We start from the raw sequence: 23,419 nt of genomic DNA on the forward strand, positions 1-23,419 counted from the left end.
GAGTAAATATTACCTCAAAAGTAAATAGTACCTCAACAGTATTCTTAATGTTCATAATTATTGCTCAATTATCATGAAAATGAATAATATCCGAAGGTCATAAATAAAGCTGCAAAACTTATTTTAGCAGGATATATATAGACTAATGACATGTTAACGTTACTGCAAAAATATGTGATACAAATATGTAATGAAAAAAATAATACTTACGATGACTTAATTACATTTTAAATTTAATTATCATATCACTATGATAATTGTCGTAACCGTATCAGTGACCCTGGTATTTTTAATATTCATGATAATGACGCAATCTATGATACTGAAGCCGCACAGTTTAAAGTTATAATTAGTAATAACACAATGAAATTTACATAAGAAAAAATAATAATGTTCATAGTGGGCACCGAGCTGCCACAACCTACCGTACGATCCACCAATACCCACTACCAAACGCTTCTACAGAAATATGTACGAAACAATACCCTGAATGTATCCACGGAAACTATTTAAATCGTTATTGTAAAAGCGATTCTTTCTTGGTTGACGAATTGACATCAACAAAGACATTTAACTGCCTTGACGGACACGTTCAATAAGGCCACATCCACACAACATTGGGTTGGCTGACATTACGAAAGTACCCGGATGGATCCGTAGGGAAACTACGTCATTGTTCACCGCCGGGCGCTCTTTGGATTTTAGAATGGATGAACTCATTTAAATTAATCAAAAATGTACAGGTACGTCAATTGTTTGATTTAAATGTCACCTATGATTGCTGCAGGTGATTTTTGGAGAGCGCATGTTGTGTGGTTTGCGTTAATTGTGTGGTACGAAATTGAAAACACCGGGTTTCGCAATGAGTCTTTCGGCGGCGTTGGCTTCTCGTCCAAGGCACCGGTGAATTTCAGAGACCGTGCCCCTCCTTTCTACATGTTTTCGATTAAAATCGAAATTTGGCTAATTAGACTTAGTACTGTTGTCTTGTTTATGTTTGTGAAGAGACACACCACATATATCAACATCTTTCTGAATCACAAGACCGGGTTCACGAAGTGCGTGACCGTGTTCGTGCAGCGCTCCTTCTGTATTGTTACGTTCGCCGTTACCATGGCGTTTGTAGCAACAGCACAGTGCTCTTTAAATCAGTCCTAACTTCTCGCGCCAACAAAAAGGTGGCTAACCAGTTAAATTTAATTGACAAGTATTTCGCATTCTTTTAATAACACTAAAATACACGTATTAATAGTGTTTCGTTTATAAATAACGAGCGGCAGAGGCCTATCTCGCACGCGAAGCCTTTAGCCGAGCACGCTAGATAACACTTGGCGGAGGGAGTGTGTACTACAGGACCATTTCCTCGTGCAAAAACACACACAGAACCGCCTCTGTAGTTGTTGATCTGTATTTTAGTGTTAGGACTGACGATCTAATCGAAGGAATCCACATTTGCTGTAGTTTTATTGAGGAACGTGTTGGTGTGACAGTTCACTGCAAACTAATAGCTATCGTGAAGTACCCGAGGCCACGGGCCCATGCTACTGCTAGCGCTCAGTTCAATAGATCAATACACAGCGGCTAATAACAGTTACACCAACACATATTTAGCTTATTCGATCAAATCTTAGTCGGCCGTTCACAATGAAAGAAATGAGTATCATTTTAAATGTTGTTTTGGGTCATTAAGGGTAGACTAGTATGTTTGGAGTTCAACGTTCACTTATATTTGTTGTACTTTCACTTTGGCGCGATGTCTACTCGGGCATTTAACGTAACGTCAACGGTCTTCTTAGACGCTTTATTAGAGAGAGTTATTCTTTTTATACTGTATTTACTTGCTCCGAAGTTATCTGGTTATATCTTTTTATGAAGGTATGTGGTTTTTAGATTAGCAGCGATTGATGTTTGTTACTGTTCCGAGCCGTTTAGCTAAATACTTTGTTGCGACATTGTTAATGAATATATCTCTTTGTGTTTAAAACTGTATATAATTTATTAGAGGAAGGGGAAGTCAGAGACAATTTACACTATAGACATCTTCGCATCTGAGGAGTAAACAACTTAGTACTAGGGCAGGGGCTCTCAATCGTCTCCATGAAGTATCCCAAGCACTGCAAGTTTTGTATGTCTGACGCACTGATGAGCTGATGGGTTGAATCAGGTGTGATTATTGAGGGAGACTTAAAAAATGTGCAGGGCAAGGGGTACTCCTGGATAGGTTTAAGAACCACTGTGCTAGAGTTTTGCTTACTTCTCATGTACCTGTTGCATTTGACACTAAGACTAGCTTTACCTGAACCTGTGCCTTTAAAACCACTTCACATGCAAAGTAAAAATCTGTCTGTCTGTTTTGTCAAACATGATTGAGTTGACACACACATCTGTTTTTCCACAGAAAATGAATAATGACCATAGTTGACAAACCTCCAGAGAAATCTGACCTGGAGTCAGTGCGGTGCAAGCACTCCAGCTCCCTGACACCTTTCTCCTCCAGAGATATGGAGAGCAGTAGCTCGAGCTGGAGTGTTGGCCCATCTGCCACTGAGGTTTCAGGGGCCAAGACTGCCTGTATGGCCCCGACCATTGGAGTGAACGGTAGTAATAACGCAGCGCTTCAAGTCGAAAGGCCCAGAGAGCAAGGCGAGTGCTTTTCTTTACCATTGATGTTTAAAGGTTGTTGTATCATCACTTTTAAAGTACATCTTTTATCTTTAATTTAAATATTGTATTGTTTGTGTAATATATGTCTGTTTTTCTTTTTTGAACCATACAGTGGTCATGACCAGTGGGGATGGCATTGCTCTGCCTCAGAAAGTCCTGTTTTCCCCAGAACGGCTTTGTTTGAAATGGAACCAGGGCCACCGCGTTGGAGCAGGTCTCCATAACCTGGGCAACACATGTTTCCTGAACTCTACCCTGCAGTGTCTGACCTATACGGCTCCCCTTGCCAACTACATGCTGACCAGAGAGCATTCCAAAACATGTAAGTGTGCAAGATTTTTGCAACATTGCACATAATTCTTGACATGGTTTTGTTCTAACAATGTATATTCATCCTCTTTAAATGCAGGTCATGAGCCTGGGTTTTGCATGATGTGTACCATGCAAAATCACATCATCCAAGTGTTCGCCAACTCTGGAAATGTCATTAAGCCTATCAATGTGCTTAATGAGCTAAAACGTGAGTGCTCAGTTTAAGCTGTAAAATTTGCTTTTAAAATCATGTGGCAAAATTAAAATGTTCCCCACTATACTAGTAATATGACACTCAAGTGCTACATAAACACTTTTAGTCTTTTAGTGCTAGATAAGTGTTGAGGGTTTTGACAAGATAATTATTAAGGTTAAACCTTGACGTTTGTATAAAAACAAGCAACACAGCCACAGTTTTTTTTTTTTTGTGCTGGAGTTGAGCAATAAAGAATGGTCCAGGATGACAGTTATTTATAACATGTACCATTAATCTTTTGTTCTTATCCTCAGGGATTGGAAAGCATTTCAGATTTGGAAGTCAAGAAGATGCTCATGAGTTCTTGAGGTACACAGTGGATGCTATGCAAAAGTCCTGCCTGCCTGGAAACAAGTGAGTTCCCACAATACAGTTTTGTTTGCCAGTTTACTAGCATTATAAGGCATTAAATAAATGCATTCCTCGGTGCGTTAACTGTAATGACTGCATACTTTTATCTAGTCTAATACTTCATTATTTTGATTAATTGTCAGATTGGACAGGCAAACTCAGGCAACCACTTTTGTGCATCAGATATTTGGGGGTTATCTGAGATCCAGAGGTAGGTCATAAGATTTGTGTTTGTTTAGATTTGGGTTAAGGTTAATCTTATTCTTTTTGAATTGCACATATTGTCTATAAAGACACATTAAAATTTAGTTGATTTTTGATTTATTTTATAATTTATATGGCTGGTAATTTAACGCGTTAATTAGATTGATTAATCATGGAGAAAAATAATGCGGCGTTAAAATTGTTAACACGTATAATGCACTTGCCCCACCCCAGACCTATGTGGATCATCTGCCATTTCATAGGTGATTGATGACTAATATGAGCAGGGCAACAACTTACTGCATGATGGAGCCTAGAGAGTATCCCTAAAATTCAAGATATGGGGCAAAATTACCCTGTTTGAAAGTTTGTCTCATATTTACATCACATGGTTAAGAAATATCACACAAGATGTAGGTGCAATATCACACGAGTGTAAATGTGAAACTCATCTTATTCATCAGTTCATTAAGAAGTTAATAGTGTTATTTTATACACAGTATTGTCTGTTTTGCTCAATTTTGCCAACCAAAATATAAAGACAAATCAGAACGGTTAATCTCTGAGGCAACCCACAGCGGCATTTCATTGCTTAATCCACATTTTGAATGAATTGAGTGAATCATTTGGCACGTTGAACCATTGGCCATAGTCACGTTGATTTTTAAGTGGCGCTGCACAGACCGATCATTGTATGACATCAAAGTACCGCAGGGGTGATTCTAAAGCACAAGTTTATAAAGAACGCTTTACTTCACTCCTGAATGAATCAGCCATTTGAATTATTTGATGACTTAATCATTAAGAGATTTGCCAGCACCTACTGCCATTTTTATTATTTAAGGTATCATTTCATTAAATAAATAATTTAATATTTTCATAGTTATAATAATAATAATAATAAATTAAGAAAATCAATTATTAAAGTTATAGTTCACCCAACCAAAAATGACAATTCTGTCATCATTTACTCACATGGTCCAAAAGAGTATATGTAATTTTAACAAACAAAATATTTCTTGCTGAACCTATTTCTTGTAATCTCTGTTTGATGCTTTGCACAACAGTGACTTTAAATAATCTTTTCAGAGTAATTTCTCCAAATTTGATGTGCGATTAATTAGATTAATCACCACATCTTGTTATTAGATTAAAAAAAAATTAATCGCTTACCAGCCCTAATAATTTATGTATGTTTTATAGAATTTTTGCATTGATGGAATATTTAATCTGTGCTTCAGATACATCTGTTGGTACAGTAATCCACATTTCTTTTTCACAGTCAAATGTTTGAATTGCAAAGCAGTTTCTGATACTTTTGACCCATTCCTGGATATTTCACTGGAGATAAAGGTGACGGATGTTTTCTTGACATAAATTTATTTTACAGCTGAAGCAAGTAATTTTAACGAGGCTACAATAGTGATAATTTTTTTGAATGTTTATTTGCAGACTGCTCAGACACTCAGTAAGGCTTTTGAGCAATTTGTTAAGCCTGAGCAACTTGATGGGGACAATGCTTATAAATGCTCCAAGTAAGTTATCCATGCATATTAACACCACATCATTGTATTACCCAAATTAAATGTTTATGTGTACAGTTTCCATACATTTGAAGTCATGTATTAACCACTCTTGACAAGGGCCTTTTTTCAGTTGTAACTTTGAGACTTTAATTTCTTCTAAATAGAATAGTGCATTTAGAGACCAAATCATGTGTCCATGTGGAATTTTTATCTTTATATTTTCACTTTCACTCAAGTTTATAGTAATATTCTTTTGTCTTGGCAGATGTAAGAAAATGGTTACCGCCTCAAAGAGATTCACCGTTCATCGCAGTTCTAATGTTCTCACCATCTCATTGAAGCGGTTTACCAACTTCAGTGGAGGAAAAATTACGAAGGTAAACTGCATAGTTCATAAGATAAAATTTTATAGCTTGCTAAAGCCCTATTCGGACGGGACTAGTTTTACAGGGGGTCATTAGAGAAATCTGTGTTTCACAGACGTACTTGGTGATTTTAATCCCATCCGAATCTGCCACGTCTGTTTTTCTCACACAACCTCTGTGATAATTCCAGAGCAAATTACCTACTGTTTTTCAACAAACTCAGTGATCCTCTGAGAAAACTAATCCCGTCCGAATGCGAATGTCTATGATTGCCGGTGATATTTTATTTCACAACGCGTTTCCTTGTGTATTTTGGCCAACGTGAATTACCGTAGATGCTCTTACCGCGTGGATGTTTGATATATTTGTATTTATACTAGTCCCGTCCGAATAGGGCTTAAAATCCTGGACAAACTGATGTGACTAGGGCTGGCTTGATACCACTTTTTCATAACTGATTCCGATTCAATACCCAATACTCATAGTATCTACTGATTATGATATTGATCTATATTACTCAGTTTTTTTTCCACAAGGAAGTTATCACAGTCAGTCTAAATGTTCTGCAAAACAAGTCAACGTTGAAAATCAGTAGTAGATTTCATTTAAAGTCCAACAGGTTAATACTAATATTGGACATTAACAAACACGTTTAATCTATTCCAAACAGGTAAGTACATATATTTAAAGTAAAGTTGAACTGAACTGATGCATTAGTCATACAGCGCTCTGGACCGAGCGCTCATTACGAACCTGACGCACCGCCACAGAAAGAAGAATGAGATGCATTCTAACATAAGTTTGGCATTAAAGGGGGGGTGAAATGCTCATTTTCACTCAATATCCTGTTAATCTTGAGTACATATAGAGTAGTACTGCATCCTTCATAAATCCAAAAAGTCTTTTAGTTTAATTATATTCATAAGAGAAAGATAGTCTGTACCAATTTTTCCCGGAAAAACACGACCGGCTGGAGGCGTGATGTGTGGGCGGAGCTAAAGAATCACGAGCGGGAATAGGTTTTTGCTTTGAGAGTGTTTGGAAGCTGTGACATTACCGTGAGGGAAAACCCATCATCCAAAACAAACTATGGCTTACAGTCAGATTCAGCCGTTTATTTATGATCCAGAATCAGATCCAGAGGCTGAAACTGAACTAAAGCAGCAGCAGCAACGACTCGCTCTGAGCGGGGCTCGAACCCGGGTCTCCGGCATGGGAGGGGACGCACTAACAAGGAGGCAGAGATATTTGAAGCAGTTTTACTCACCGCCTGCGGTTCCAACACACGATCGTGACCCTTTTTCCTTGGGATTGCATCATCCTTAAGAAATAAATGATACGCAAATCCGTCGTCAAACTGGGCCTTGTGAACAAGCATCTTCGAAATGCAGGGAACAAACAAAAACACTTGCACAACTCCGTTGATGCTCTGTAAAAATAAACTCCATCCACTGGTCCCTTAATGCTGTTTTTTTTTTTGGTAATCTGTGCAGGGTTGTCTTGCCCTGGCAACCAAAAACACACTTCTTTTGTGACTTTTCGGGACGCTCTCGCTCTGATCAGTGAATCGCTCTGATCAGTGAAATGTCTGTGCTGCTCAGCCTCGCTATACGGGAGCGCGCGCTCTTCCGGCAGAAGTGCCTTAAGACCATATAAGGAAATTCCGCTCCATCTAACGTCACACAGAGCCATACTCGAAAAAAACTTTCCGAAACTTGTGACAAACCGGAAGGAGTATTTTGGGAACAAAAATACTCCTTTAAACGTACAACTTAATTTTTGAAACTTTGTCCATGTTTAGCATAGGAATCCAACTCTTTAACAGTGTAAAAAACTCAGTATGCATGAAATAGCATTTCACCCCCCCTTTAAACTCAGTTAGTGAGGGCTCGTTTAAAATATTGCACACACATACGCCGTTCAGATTACTTATTAAAGTGCAATGAAATACCTTATATATGCAGACGATGTACGTCTGTTTGTGGATGGAGACTTTATAATGGCCAAAACTGTGTTTTGCATGCTTCACATTATAGTGTGTGAGAAATGCTGTGCTGAAGTGAAATAGCTGGGCAGTTTCTTTGCAGAATTATAATAGGCTGCCAAATAATAATAATAGTTATTATTATTATAATCTAATACATTAATATGAGAACGAGCCTAATATCATCTTGATTTTCGACAGAGAAATTAGCTTACCTCGATACCTCTGACTATCGTCGATGCACGATACTATCGTCTATTGGCACAACCTTAGTAGGCAACACTTCAGGTGTATCTAAATGTTTAATCAAAGTTGTCCTAAAACAATACCCGTTCTTGTCTTAGGACAACTTAACTTTAACTTTTTTTTGATCCACTTCAAATGTTGACTACTGTATAAATTAAGACATTTATTTTAATTGTATAGCAGTTTAATGATGCAGCAACATGATTGATAAAAATGGAAAAAAAGCTATTATCTTTCAATTTGCTAAATTATGATACTAAAGACTCCAAATACAGAGCGGCAAAAAGCACATCATATCACTATCATCATGTCCTTCTGTGTTTTTATTTATTTATTTATTTTTTAACCCTAATAAAAGTAATATGAGCTTTAAATAATAAATAAACTTCTAATGCTCATTATATAAGTGTTAGTTGGACTTATGCTAATGATTTACTACTCTAATAACAGCGTTCATTTCAATCCGACATTCAAATTAAAATATTGAATAGTATTCATAACAGAAGCGTTGTTTCCCACAGACTTGCACACTTTGTGGTGGCATATATATTAGGGATGTCACTTTTTATTCGATATTTGAAAATATACCTGAAATATCCGTAATCGAACTATAAATAAAATATCTGGTTTTTAAAACGCCATGTGTAGCGCATCGTTGTAGAGTGGGAGAGATAGGCTGTAATCAAATAAGCGCTCCGCTCATAAATGCTGCTCGGGCATTAAAGGCAAGATCAAATGAAAATGACATCCGTAATTTTCAGAAGATTGTTGGTTTCCTTCAGAAATACAGGGATATAAAACCACCCGCTCCAGGTTTCGACTTTGACTCATGCAGCGCTCATATTTATTCAACGAAGTCAAAGCCTTTTGGAAAATCTATTTGCTGCAGTCATTTTTTATATTGTGGTGGACCGCCACAAAAAAAATCAATGTATGGGAAACGCAATGAAACTTGCGTTACCTGCTTGAACTCTTTTATTTGATCTGGATGTCTGTCTTTTAAAGAGTTTTGTTATTTTGATCTGCACACCTTTCGGATAGCGCATCAAGAACCGGGCTGACAGAGTACTCCGTGCCATCGGTACTTGGGAAAAAACCTGGTACCGTTACATGTTCATTTTTTTTTTTTAGTACAGACTTGGTACCGAAGTACTGGGTCTTTTCACAACACTACCTAGGTGTGACAGCTTTAATCATTCATATTTTTGAGATGTTGTCTTGTTGTACGACCTGTAATAGGGCAAGGTCAATGTGATTAAATGTATTAAATTTTTAATAGCATTGAAATGTCATCAGTTAATGCATTAATTTTGACAGCCTTAAATATGATGATTCTTAATCCTTCACAGGATGTGAGATACACAGAGTATCTAGATTTGCGACCATTCATGTCTCAGTCTCATGGGGATCCACAGATCTATGCTCTGTATGCTGTGCTGGTTCACTCTGGCTTCAGTTGCCATGCTGGACACTATTACTGCTACATTAAGGTAAGTCATCAAATACAGACCTGCATCCTCTTTATTATGTGCTTATAACATAATATATGCATGTAGGTATATGCCGGTATCAAATTTTCTTGTTGCGATCTTTATTACGGTATACGGTATTATCATGGTACTGAAATGTAGTAAAAAATAATATATAATCCTGTCATAATACAGGATAAAAGATTTAATAACTTTTTTTTTCTTATAACACAAATAACTATGCAATAAAGCAATATAGAAAAATGTAAAATGCTTAGTTTTACACAGATTAAAGTGCAAAAGAACTATCAAGACCAATAGGTACAATAAGATCTCATTAGTTAGCCTTAATGCTTTAATAGCCTTAATACTTACATAATGAGAAATATTTACATTTGCAAAAAGTTATTAATCTTTGTTAAAAAAAAATATATACAACTTTTAGTTCATGTTAGCTCATTAATTGACACAGTTGCAACTTTTGATTTTAATGTGTTATATATCGGAATACCTAAGATTAATGTACTTTCAGATAAATTTTTCATTGTCAGTTTGTTAACTAATGAATTCCCTAATATCTAGGGTATGTTGTAGTCCAGGGCCCGTATTCATAAAAATCTTAATGCAAGAAGTAGCTCCTAGTGACAAAATTCTAAGAAAATTCTTAGAAATGTGGGCGCTTACTCTTAAAATTAAAGAAAAAATCCTAGTAAAGAAAAAAGTAATTCAGAAAGCATCTTAACCCTTAAAAGAGGTCTTAAGGTCAAACTTGTTAGGAGCACAGACGAGGACTTTTAAGAGGCTTAAGAGTTTCTTTAGCAGAAGAGAAAATGGCAGAAAGACGAAGAGGCAGAAGAAATGTGTTGCAGACAATGGATGACAGCGAGTTAATAAGACGCTATAGATTAGATAGTGTCTATCACATTTTCTAACTGTTTTTAAATTCATTTTAAGTAAATGTTTTAATCATTTTAAAAGTTTTAAAATTGCTTGTTTTATTTTTGTTATTATTTTTCTTCATGATTATTTTACTTTTATGTAAAGCACTTTGCATTACCATTGTGTACAAAATGTGCTATATAAATAAACTTGCCTTGCCTAGATCGTGCAGAGATCATGTTTGTGACTGATCTTATTAGAGATGTGCTAACATCTCCGACACAGCACAGAAATGCCATAGCACCAGAAATTAAAGTAATCACTACATTACGATATTTGGCAACTGGGAAAATGCAATATGATGACTTGGGTCTGTCACAAACAATTACAGCACTTTCAGAACATCTTATTGTGTCGCAGTTCATTTCGTTTCCACTGGACATTCCCACCTTGCATGCTCAAAAAACTGCATTTATGAATATAGCAGGCTTATAGGTTCACACAAGCAGGGGGAATGAACCGTTAATAGTTTGTGCTATACGCTCCCATGTCTGCTTCTTGTCCCTTGCTGTGACACCCGGCCCGAATTTTCCTTTAAGAATGGCCTTGTGTTCATCCACTAACTTGGCTAATAGTAAACCCCGTTCCTCTGTCCAGTTTGGCTTTCTGGCCCTTCTTGGTTTTGATTCCATGTTTGATACATTAAAACCAACATTCAAACCGCCACTTCAATCACTGTAATTGGAAAGAGTGAAACTATTTTTATCATTCTAAGCCAATCAAATACCTTATAGGAAATTAAAAGCATGGTAAATAAAAAAATGACTTGTATACACACATATGTGTGTGTGTGTGTGTGTGTGTGTGAGAGAGAGAGAGAGAGAGAAAGAGAACGGTCAAATAGGAAAAATTACACATGTAAATTTAAAGTGAGAATTAGAATAGACCCTATACTTAAAATCACTCTTTTTTTTCCTTCTTGGACAACCAACCAATCACAGTCTTCAAAAGATTGTGTCATACATGGCAACGGGGTCAACCCCGCCTCCTCACTAAGATGAAAGTTTTTGTCTTTTCCTTACTCAGAGTTGCTCTCAGATCGATCCCGAATCGTTCTTAAGCGAAGACTCCTACGTAAAAGTTTTTAAGCTAAATTGAGAGTTTTCTGAGAGGATTCTTAGAATCTTTATGAATATAGGCCCAGATATTTTTTTTTTAAAGTTTGAAAATAAATAGTCTTATGTAATGAACAACACAGCAAATCCACAAATATATTTTAATACGTTTTAGAAAAAAGAGCAGCTGCTTTACTTATGGGGATTTTAGGATAAGGGCTGCATTTTCTGCAGTTTAGTGCCATCTGCTGTCAGAGAGTGAATGTGCTTTCATTCAGCCTGTCTTTCACGTTACCCTATGTGCTTCTCATGCATGCTTGTTTACATCAGAGCGCACACGGTCTTTCAAGCAGTATACAGTGGTGGCATTTTGACCAGTTGATGGGAAAAGTGTTCTTAAATTGCTTTCCAAATTCTGAGTATTTTATAATATATAATTATTCACGTTATTTAGAAGTGCCCACGATAACAATATTGTGCATATTCATTACCATGATATATCGCATTGCCGAATACTGGCACATATCTAAATATATGATTAATTTGATACTCTATTTCAGGCTAGCAATGGGCAGTGGTATCAGATGAACGACTCATCGGTTTCTCTCAGTGACATAAGGACAGTACTTAATCAGCAAGCTTATTTGCTGTTCTACATCAGGTACATCAGGTCTTAATTCACTTCCCATGACTTAAATGGATATTTTGTAGGGATGCACGATGCGCGATACAGACTGCCTCATGATATTTGCAAATCTGTTAAAATCGGTATTGGCCCCAAAAATCTTATCTGTGCATCCCTAATAATTTGTGCTTTTGGTGCTAAGGGTCAGTCTCATCCGTAAAATGCTTATTTTAATTAAATTTAGGTCCTCTGATGCAAAAAATGGAAGTTATTTTACCCAGATGAGTCATCCTCCAGGCCAATCATCTCCTCGACCATCCATTCCAGTCAAGATGAATGGGCCTCAGTACACCTCCACATCCTTCATTGGCCCTCAGCTGCCACCTCATATGCTAAAGGTACTGCAAGACAATAACACATTCAAACAAATTACTATAGTTTAGCAAATTATCCTTAAAGCTAAGCTAGGTGTGCTTCTTCTCTTCACCTTTTCACTTTTTGTGTACTTTGCAGAACTCATTGTTCATAAACGGGAATGGTTCTTCAAAGGAACACCATGGTGGCTCCAAACCCAACAAAAGTTTTTATGGTGTGACCAAATTAGGCTCTGGCCTATCTCATACGTCGTCTTCTGCATCCGCATCCGCATCCTCTTCTACTTCACTTGTTCGGCCCATGGGCATTCCTGATTCATCCAAGAGACCGAAGTTGACTTTTACCATTAGTCAGAACAAACCTATTAGACCTACTCAGACCCAGTCAAGCCCTAACTGCTCTTTATCTTCAGCCTCTCACCCTCAGCCCACATCTTCCAGTACCTCAGTGTCTACCTCAGGCTTCTCACAGGTCAATGGAAATTGCACTCGAGCTTCTTTCTTGGTTCCTTATGGTCAGGAATCATCTGAGGAATCCGACCAAGAGGCTGGAGCCTTGGAGAATGGATCAGTTAAGCCTTATCTTGCTGCCAAGGTAACCAATGGGATAAAGGATGACACCCAGTCCCACAATTCCAGTTCACCGCCTCAGCTTACCCTGAAGACAAATGGATCTAATGGCTTTTCAGAGCTACATATGCGTGAAAATGGATCAGGACCTGCCCACAAACCCCAAAATGGCCTTCCCAAAGCCAATGGTTTTTATCATGTTGATAAGGTACACACTTCAAATCAAGTCAATTTTTGGCCTTTATTTTACTTATAAAAGCTCATATCCCCCCCCCCCCCCCAATTTTTTTTGTTAAAGAAGTGTTTGCTCCTTTTTTTTTTTTTAGGTTGTGGGTGCACCTCATTCTTCATCACAGACTGCTAATCAGTCTAACAATTCAGACATGCAATCCAGCTTAAAGCCTGGAAACAGTGAGTCAAGGTGAGACGCTCAAACACCATATTCGGTTTATATATATATAAACAAACTGTTTTGTTTGATCTCGTAATGAATATCCATGTTTCGTAATGTACACTGCTTTGATGCCTTAATATACTTGTAGCCAGTGTTATTTTAGAAATATTTGCTACTATAGTATTTATTAATACTTTGAATTGGTCAAAAATTGAATTAATACTTTTTTTTTGTTATACGTTTTCATTTGAATTTATGATTTTAGTTTTTATTTCAGTTTTAGTAATTTTAGTACTTCAACTTAAGCTGTGTTTTTTTTGGGGGGTATTGTTGCCAAGGCAACTTGTCATTAATTCAGTTCAATTAAAGTTTATGTGTATAGCGCTTATACAAATCATTTCAAAGCAACTTCACAGAAAGTTACGTTTCTACAATATTTAGTAGTAGCTTATAAGTGGTGACTGTCAGTTTGTGCGTATATGACAGGATTTTTCAGAAAAATTAATACAAGACGTAGTCAGCCAGACGATGAACATCATTAACAGCAATTATTATATTATGCAGTCACACTTGTAGCAATATTTTTAGTTCTGTTTGTTGATTCAGGGTTAGCATCATCTGGGGTTCTCTTAGGGGTCAGCATCATCTCTTCACAGGTGTTCTGCATCCAGACTGGAGCTTGTGTAAATCCTAGTCCCGTGGCAAAACATAGAAACAAATAGAGACATCTTTACCAAGAATCCTTGGTAAAAGAGATGTTTTTAATCTAGATTTAAACAGAGAGAGTGTGTATGAACCCCGAACATTATCAGGAAGGCTTTTCCAGAGTTTGGGAGCCAAATGTGAAAAAGCTCTACCTCCTTTAGTGGATTTTGCTATCCTAGGAACTACCAAAAGTCCAGCGTTTTGTGACCTTAGGGAGCATGATGGATTGTAACGTGGTAGAAGGCTAGTTAGTAGGTACGCAGGAGATAAACCATTTAGGCCCTTTTTGGTAAGTAATGATAATTTGTAACTGATATGGAACTTAATAGGTAGCCAGTGCAGAGACTATAAATTGGGGTAATATGATCATATTTTCTTGACCTGGTAAGGACTAGCTGCTGCATTTTGGACTACCTTTAGCTTGTTTATTGAAGATGCAGGACAACCACCTAGAAGGGCATTACAATAGTCCAGTCTAGAGGCCATGAATGCATGCACTAGCTTCTCTGCATCAGAAACCGGTAACATGGCAATGTTTCTAAGATGGAAGAATGCAGTTTTTATAACATGGAAAATGTGATTTTCAAAAGACAAGTTGCTGGCTTATATAACACCCAGATTTTTGACTGAAGAAGAAGTTACAGTACATCCATCCTAATCACTTACCCCATGTCATTCCAAACCCGTAAAAGCTTTGTTTGTCTTTTTGTTTGTGTCAGCCACTCTGTTAAACATTTTATTTATTTTTAAATATAGGCTACTTTATGAACATAACATTTCAAACATGGTGAAATACTTTAGTCACGGAGCGAAGGCAGAACGGTGTTTCTGGTATCAGTGAGCGCGGAGCTGGAGTGGAGTGATTATTAAATCATCTAAGCACGGGGAAATAGTTGCCACTCCACTCACTTACTCTGGAATGAGTTTAAAGTTTAAAGCATTCAATTTACAAAGGCCGACTTTTACACAGAGAAAACGCGATCATGCTTGATAAAACTGCACAATTTACAAGATCTCACAGCTGGATTCTACTAAATTCACAAGGTTTGTGAAATTAAATTTAATAATCTGATTATTAGACAGACTTCTATCTGTATTAGACCGAACTATTAATGACGGTGACGACCAAGAGAGAGAGCATGTGAGCACTGTGTGCACTCAGGTGCTGCCACTCAGCGCCGTCAAAATAAGTCTCGAACACATCGGCCAAGAAGAAAAATTTATTGACCGATATTTCAAAAATATCAGATGATACATCAGCCTTGGTGATATATCAGATACTCAGGCCCCTACCCTTTACATGCTTTACAGGAAATGAGGCACCAGTGCAATCACTTGCATTGTTTTATTTTATTTTTTTTCATTGGAAGCAACTTAAAATAGCCTAAAGGGGAAAATAATACATCATTTGGAACTGGAAAAAGTGAAAAAGTGTTGTGACATACAGCCAAGTATGGTGACCCGTACTCAGAATTAGTGCTCTGCATTTAACCCATCCAAAGTGCGCACACACACAGCAGTGAAAACACACCCGGAGCAGTGGGCAGCCATTTATGCTGTGGTGCCCGGGGAGCAGTTGGGGGTTCGTTGCCTTGATCAAGGGCACCTCAGTCATGGTATTGCTGGCCCGAGACGCAAACCCACAACCTTAGGGTTATGAGTCAAACTCTCTAACCATTAGGCCAAGACTTACCCCCTAAAGGGTATACTTGTATTTATGTGTGCTCACAATATCAACCACAGTGTGCTTTTAAAAATAAAGAAAACAAACATGATGCGCTTTCTGCCATCTCGTCTTAAACATTAATTGCAACTCAGCGAATACATGCCTCACAGACATTATAAATAAATCTACAGAAAACTTTAAATTACCAATTAATTAAATAAATTGAACAAAAACTGTTGTTATCTGCCATGTTAATTAACTTTACATGTGATTAAAAACGTGCCCATAATTTGCTTGGAAAATACTTCTGAATATGGCAGAAAAAAAAAAAACATACAGTAGCCCAGCCTAATAATTAGTCTATTTTAAAAATATTGTTCTTAACAGACCTGTGTGGTTTGTAACACAATTTTTTTTACTTTCATTTAACCAATGTAATTTGTACAGGTTTTCATGATTAACAATAATGATTGTTTATAGCATTTAAAATTATTAGTTTGTTTTTATTCCCCTCGAAATACAATAGAATTTTTATTCGGTCTCTGCTGGTTATAGCTGCCCCACCACCACAGAGTACCACTGGCTGTGTTACTGCAAAACACATTTTTGTGAATATTAATTTCCAAATTGGCTACTCGCATGGCCACGGATATTCTACCGGTGAACAGCTAATAATTGATGTAACGGGTGATATTATTTTTATGTTACAGGGTGGGTGTGGGTAAAAAAGGGCAACAGACACAGGTGGATAGTGGGTAGGGATGCAACGATACCATTTTTTTCAGATCCAATCCGATTGAGTATCTGCCGATACCGAGCAAATCTGATACAGCGCAATTATTAATCAATGTAGAATTTCTATACCTCTTGGTGTTGACCAGATCATCACTCTTTTGTGTGTTAAACACAATCTACATATAGATGACTTCATTTTAATGAAAAAATATATAATCTATGACATAATCTAATACTATTATAAATTAGGTTAATGGATAATTCAGCAGCAAAAGATATTCTAGATTCTAGAAAAATCACAGTTCCACGATAATTGTATAAAAAAAATCTAGTATAATTTTATTTACAAATAAAAGTTTATAGGTCTAAAATCTGGTAAAATGTTACACATTACTCTTTGTATTGTTGTAAAATACATTCATTAAAAAACAAGTATATACATTTATAAAATGTTTATTTTAAATGTATAGCACAGTAATAAAGGCAGCAACCTATGATAGATAGGACTGAACAGGAAAGACTATTAATAATTTTTGCGCAGAAAAGTATTATAATACTAAAGACGGCAATACAGAGTGTCACAGAGGGCTTATGCGCATCCCGTGCGCATAATGATGAGCTTGAAACAACACTGAGTCACTGTGTGCAGGCTGCGCAGCCCTCAGAGTCCGCATAGAACAGTTAGTAAAACACACACTGCTCGGTTCATGTTCATCTTCAATTCTCTCTTCACAGCAGTTCAGTTAGTGTACTGTTTGAGTAAATGAATTACTCTGGGATATTGGTTTATTTAGACTCAGAGGGAGTGTTAGCCACGTTAAAGTAAATTTAAGTAATTTGTGGATTAATGCTTACTGGAGATACGAACCATTTCAAACGATTCAGTCCGATTTGGTGAACTGGTTCAACCGGTTTACTAATAAGAACCTGTTAAATCGAACGATTCGTTTATGAACTGGACATCACTAGTACAAAGGGAAGAGATATTGATATGTAGTGTATAAAATCTGTGCATTAGTTTGAGCCTTTTCTTTGAACAGTTTTAAACCTCAGTTATTGTGTGCTTTTGAAGAGAGTTTCATAGTTTTGACTGTAGTGACCGAACATGACACGCAGTTTGATTGCTGAATGGAGGATGACAGCTGCAGCAGAAAAAAAGTTTGTGAGAACTTGAATTTTAATGACTTCAATATTAATCTGTACCTCACATTGAACTATGGAACTGCTTCAGAACACTTTAAAGATGTGCATGAAAACGTTTTGGTGCCTTTTGTGGGGCTCAACAATAACACCGAATAGTATTCACGATCGGATTTGGATCAGTCTCATCTGACCGATACCCCATCCACAGAAAATGGCAGTATCAGAGCCAATACCGATCCTAAGTATCGGATCGATGCATCCCTAGATGTGGGTCCAATAGTCAAGACTATTTTGACTCCATACAGTACAAGCTGGTAGGCAGCTGCTTTCAAACGGCCCCATGCTTGTGTTCATGCTTTGTCTGAAGGCCGTTAAAAGCCCTGTGATGTAATTTACAGTATGTGCAATTTGGTTGCACTAGATTGTTCACATGATGCAAGCAGTAGTTTTACATTTGCAATAACATTTAATCTTTTAGCAGATGCTTTTATCCAAAGCGACTTACAAATGAGGACAAGAATAGAAGCAATCAGATTAATGAGAGAGCAACAGTATACAAGTGCTGTGACAAGTCTCAGTTAGTCTAGCACAGTACACAATGTACAATGTATCTTTAGACTCAAATTGAGATAGGACGTCATTACACCAGCTGGGTACAGTTCAGTAAAAGGTCTGTGATATTGGTTTTGTGACTCTTTTGGGATGATGCCACAAGGTGTCATTCACTTGCAGAACGCAAGTTTCTGGAGGGTGCATAAGTTACAAACTAGCGAGGTTAGGTATATTGGTGCATATCCAGTTGTTGTCTTGAGGGCAAACATGAATACCTTGAATTTGATGCAAGCAGCTACTGGTAGGTAGCCAGTGTAAAATTAAGTGACGTGTAATGTGAGCTTTTTCGCCTTGAAGACCATTTTCACTTGTACATTCAGGATCGGTTGCAGAGGCTGGATAGTACATGTGGAAGGCCCAACAAGAGAGCATTACAATAGTCCAGTCTGGAGAGAGCAACAGCTTGGACAATGAGTTGTGCAGCTTGCTCTGATAGGAAGGGTCTAATCTTCTGAATGTTCTGTAAGGCAAATCTGCAGGACTGGGCCATTGTAGCAATATGGTCTGTGAAGCTTAACTGATCATTGATCACAACTCAAAGGGCATGTTCTTCCTGTGTCTGTGTAGGGCTGGGTATTGTTCAAAATCTTTCGATCCGGTGCCAATTTCGATACCTCAGTTTCGGTACTGGTTCCTAACGATACTTTTTTCGATACCATATGTTTTAAAATCCATTTCAACATCAACACAAATACATTAAACACAAAACTTTTATTTTTCACCTTAATTAAAACAAATTCTGGTATCACTTCACGCTCAGGATAACATTATTAATACAACCGGTTGTGCTTTTTGTATAGGGGTGTGCCATTCAGGGGCGGACTGGGACCAAAAAGTGGCCCTGGACCTTCTGGCCCACAGCAGCCCACCACATCATAACGCAAACGCCCCTGTTTTGATGTCATTTATTAATTTAATATTTAAGTAAACAGTTTGGGGATTTTAACCAATAGGGCAACTGATCCACCGTTGAAAAAAAAAAAAGAACAGCAGCTGTTCATTTAGCGAATCCTAGTGAGCAATACATGCTCATCAAGACACAAACATTCTTCTAGAAGATCCATACGAATCATGCATGAAATAGAAGTTTATAAACTCAAACGACAGCTTTATGTGCTTTACAGTTCAAGTCACACAACAATTGCAACGTTTCTGAAATGCTGGTTGCACTTGTTTCTAAATATTGCTGATTCAAGCGTTTTAAACAATTTGCACGGGTTCGGAGCTTTCGCTCACTCATTGAAAGCAAGCAATGCAAGCAGCATTTCAGAAAATGCGCGTACAGAGAATGAATTCATCTTTCGCGTATCATAACTTCTGAATGAACACATACACACACAATTATATCAAAATAATTGTCTCTGCAAGTATTCTCGTAAACACAGTCGGTTATGTTTTAAGTGAACATATACAGTGGCCTGCTGCTCAGAGAAATTCGCTGTACCGGACGGATAAATCTGTCTCTCTCTTTCTGTTTTTTTAGACGACATGAAAGGGGGTGTGTTTCAAGATACACAATGGAGTAGACCAAACTAAACAGAGAGGGAGGGCAAAACACTCATCCAAACAAATGCCCCATTAACACTGGCTTTGGTTGCAATACTCTTATCGCATATGTTGCACTTTGCTGACTCGGCATCTACTTTTATAAAGTGTAGCCACACTTTAGACCTCTTTGTCATTGTAAAACGGAAACGTTTTGAGAAAAAAAACAACTACAGTTGTGTTGTGTGACTGCGAGTATCTTCAGGTGGTGGTGGACAGCCAATCACGGCGAATTTAGGTCTTTACATGCACATATGCTAAAAGCTCACACAGACACAGCCGCTTGGCAAAAAAAAAAAAAGAAAATCCGGCCGCTTGTTTTTTGAAACCGAACTTTGGCACCGAAAGATAAATAATTTTTCGATACTCATAGTATCGAAGTTTTTCGTTCGATACCATAAAGGCATCGAAGTTCGGTACCCAGCCCTATGTCTGTGTGGGTTTACGCTGGGTGCTCTGGTTTCCTCCCACAGCCCAAAGACATGCAGGTTAGGTTGATTGAACATTCTAAAATTGTCCCCAGACATGTTTGTAAAGACCAGGATCAACTGGTTCTGGACATGAATATAACCATAGATGCTGTATTGGTGTTAAGAAAGAAATAAACAAACACATCTGAATTCCAAGCTTCCTGGCTGTCCTGGAACGAGTTGTGGTTGACAAACCCATCTGTATTACAAAGCTGTGATGAAGTGCTGGGTTGGCTGAGACCATAAGCATTTTTGTCTTAGCAAGGTTGCGTTGAAGGTGATGGTCCTTCATCCAGCTAGAAATGTCTCTCAGACAGGCTGCAGTGCGACCAGCTACCGTTGGATCATCTTGTTGGAATGAGAAGTAGAGTTGAGTGTCATCAGCATAGCAGTGATAAGAAAAGCCATGCTTCTGAATGACAGATCTTAATAATGACATGTAGATGGAGAAGAGAAGAGGTCCAAGCACTGAGCCTCGAGGAACCCCAGTAGCAAGAAGTTGTGACTTAGAAACTTCACCCCTCCAAGACACCATGAAAGACTTGAGGTAAGACTTGAACCATTGGAGTGCGGTTCCCGAGATGCCCATTTTTATGAGGGTATACAGGAGGATCTGGTGGTTAACTGTATCAAAAGCAGCAGACAGATCCAGCAAGAGGAGTATTTAAGATTTGAAAACATCTTGTCAGTCTCAGGGCTTCAGTAACCAAGAGCAGTACAGTCTCAGTCGAGTGGCCACTTTTGAAGCCAGATTGGTCCAAGAGGTTGTTATGTGCAAGGAACATAAAGAGTTGGTTGAACACAACTCCTTCGAGTATTTTTGCAATGAACGGAAGAAGGGTACCAGTCTGTAGTTTTCTAAAAATGCTAGATTTAGAGAAGATTTCTTAAGCAGTAGGGATAACTAATGAAGTAATAATAATGAAGTTATCATCTGTTTGTGGTGTGGAGAATTAGTCATTGATGTTTCTTGTTTTATTTATGAAGAATATTGCAGTCATCAGCTGTAAGAGTTGATAAAGGAGAAGGGGGAGGAGTACAGAGAAAATAAGACAAAGTTTTGCAAAGTGTGCGAGAGTAACAACAGTTGTTGATTTTGTTGTTGTAGTATGTAGTATTTTTAGCAGTGGAGACATGTACAGAGAAGGAAGTGAGGAGTGACTGATGCACAATAAGGTTGGTTGAGTTTAATTTGCACAATTTCCTCTCTGCAGCCCGATGTTCATGGAGAACATCTGACAACCAGGGGCAGAGGGGGTGTTACATGCTTGTCTGGATGAAAGGGGGCAAAAGTTGTCTAAGCAAGATGTTGGAGCAGATAGTGTCAGTAGCACGGTTTGTGTCCAGTGCTGAAAACTAAGAGGGTAAAGGAAGTGAGGATGAAGCCATAGAGGATAGGTGAGAGGGAGAGACTGGAGTGTAGGTTACACCAAATTGTGACCTATGGAGGAGTGTGTGCTATGTTAGAAGTGATGAGGAAGTGGTCTGAGGTGTGTAATGAAGTACCTGAACTGTTTACAGTGGAGCAATAGTGTGTTTGTAGCTATTGCTTCAAGTTTTAAATTGTTTACACAATGGATGTTGTGTGCGCTCTCTCTCTCCTTTTTTTTTGTTAACATGTTGGTCTGTATGTTAATATGCGACTTGGTGTTCTGTTTTATGGGCTGGTCACTCAAATCGTGACACAGTATTATTAGCCTTTTAGAAATTTAAAATGTAAAACTTTTTTTTAGGTTACAGCCTATGGGCCATTTATGAAAAAAATGCTTAACAGTATCAGCCCTAACTTTAATATCAGTTTATACCTAGTTATTCGTTTTTAGATTGGCAAGTACTAAATTGTCTTTGAGTTTTCTTCATTAATTTATTTATTTATCCATCCAGCAGCTCCAAACCATCAAGTACTGTTGGCCAGCCATGTTTCTCACCTTCAAGTAAAAGGATGAACCCTTCTTCAGAGTCTTCTCAGTTTGCTACAAAGGTACAGTCTGCATCTTCATCTGATGTATCATTGGTCTCAAAGACTGCGGACACTGACCTTCATGCCCAGACAGCTTCAAAAGATGAGCCAATTCAGGGCCATGATACCCATGCAGAGGCTGGCATGTCAGGTCTTCAGGGCAACAATAGTCTCAGCCTCCATGTTGGTGATGGTTACACAAGTCCACACAGGTTAAAGGAAGAGTTTAGGTGCAGTGAAGGAGAAAGCAAAGAGTCAAAGCCATCACACTTAGACAAGTTTGGCTCTGGAGATAGACGGAGTGAGGACCGGAATAGGGTCTTAGATCGCCCACACTTTTCTTCAACTGTCAAAGATAGGGACCGGTACAGACACTATAGGGAATACAACGAAAGAAGCCGAAGTCGCTATGGTCATAGCTATCGCGGTCCTCGTCCCTTTAGAGAGCGTTCCACCAGTAGAGACCGGCATCACAGAGATCACTGGGACAGATTCTCACATCACCGTCGAGAGCACCACCATTCCCAAAGAAGACCGAGAGAGGAACGGGACCGAAGTAGAGATTGGAGATTTGTGAGTGACTCTTATCGTCCTTCTGGACATAACCGGGATGGATATTCCAGTCATAGCCATCGTGGGGTGGATGGTGGCTATGGAAGGATGTCCCATACAGTGAATGGTTCAAAAGTAAGACCCTCATCTCCACGTTCTGTCAGCCCACTGCCAGGACATTACAAGCGGAAACGCAGTCCATCAGCTGATGCAAGACAAAGCTCTGATGAGTGCAGAGTGAAGAAATACAAAAAGAAAAAGAGAAACAAAGAAAAGCACAGGTGAGTAATTTTTTACTTGAATACATTGTTACTGCTTTCTTTTGCATTGCATTAATAGATTTATTCAATAAAATCTTAAAGTGGTCTTGTATTATAATTTTGGTAGCACTTTATTTTACAGTCCTGTTCCTCATGTACATACTATGTACTTATTATAGTAATTACAATAACTATGTAATAACTAGGTACTAACCCTGAACCTACCCCTAAACCTAACCCTACCCCATGTAGTTACCTTGTGTTACCAGATAAATTCTTAGATAAATACACTGTAAGTACACTATATAAGTACATGTTAGTACACATACTGTAAAATAAAGTGCAACCATAATTTCTATAAAGTATTTTAACAGCTGCTTTAAAAGTTTTGTTTGAAAAATTGACCATTTAATATTTGACTGGATTTAAAACCATTG

The 23,419-nt window shown here is 37.9% G+C and overlaps 1 protein-coding gene across 5 annotated transcripts in view; it reads left to right on the top strand.

The window, feature by feature from the left end:
- The first annotated feature begins 250 nt into the window (after nucleotides 1–250).
- Nucleotides 251–23,419, top strand: part of LOC127969374 (ubiquitin carboxyl-terminal hydrolase 42) — a 30,245-nt gene continuing 7,076 nt past the window's right edge. For 2 of the 5 annotated variants that reach the window (XR_008156256.1, XM_052571264.1), the window contains exons 1-15: nucleotides 251–743; nucleotides 2,399–2,643; nucleotides 2,777–2,986; nucleotides 3,074–3,184; nucleotides 3,487–3,586; nucleotides 3,727–3,794; nucleotides 5,070–5,140; nucleotides 5,240–5,322; nucleotides 5,579–5,690; nucleotides 9,258–9,398; nucleotides 11,932–12,032; nucleotides 12,241–12,394; nucleotides 12,510–13,148; nucleotides 13,267–13,361; nucleotides 22,095–23,003. Coding sequence is in view for 4 of the 5 variants with exons in the window: in XM_052571264.1 (XP_052427224.1) it covers nucleotides 2,409–2,643; nucleotides 2,777–2,986; nucleotides 3,074–3,184; nucleotides 3,487–3,586; nucleotides 3,727–3,794; nucleotides 5,070–5,140; nucleotides 5,240–5,322; nucleotides 5,579–5,690; nucleotides 9,258–9,398; nucleotides 11,932–12,032; nucleotides 12,241–12,394; nucleotides 12,510–13,148; nucleotides 13,267–13,361; nucleotides 22,095–23,003 (3,029 nt within the window). In the remaining variant the exon portion in view is untranslated. The other 3 variants (XM_052571268.1, XM_052571266.1, XM_052571265.1) reach the window with 3 other exon arrangements.

The sequence above is a fragment of the Carassius gibelio genome, chromosome B12, assembly GCF_023724105.1.
Source record: "Carassius gibelio isolate Cgi1373 ecotype wild population from Czech Republic chromosome B12, carGib1.2-hapl.c, whole genome shotgun sequence".
Classification (NCBI taxonomy): Eukaryota; Metazoa; Chordata; class Actinopteri; order Cypriniformes; family Cyprinidae; genus Carassius; species Carassius gibelio.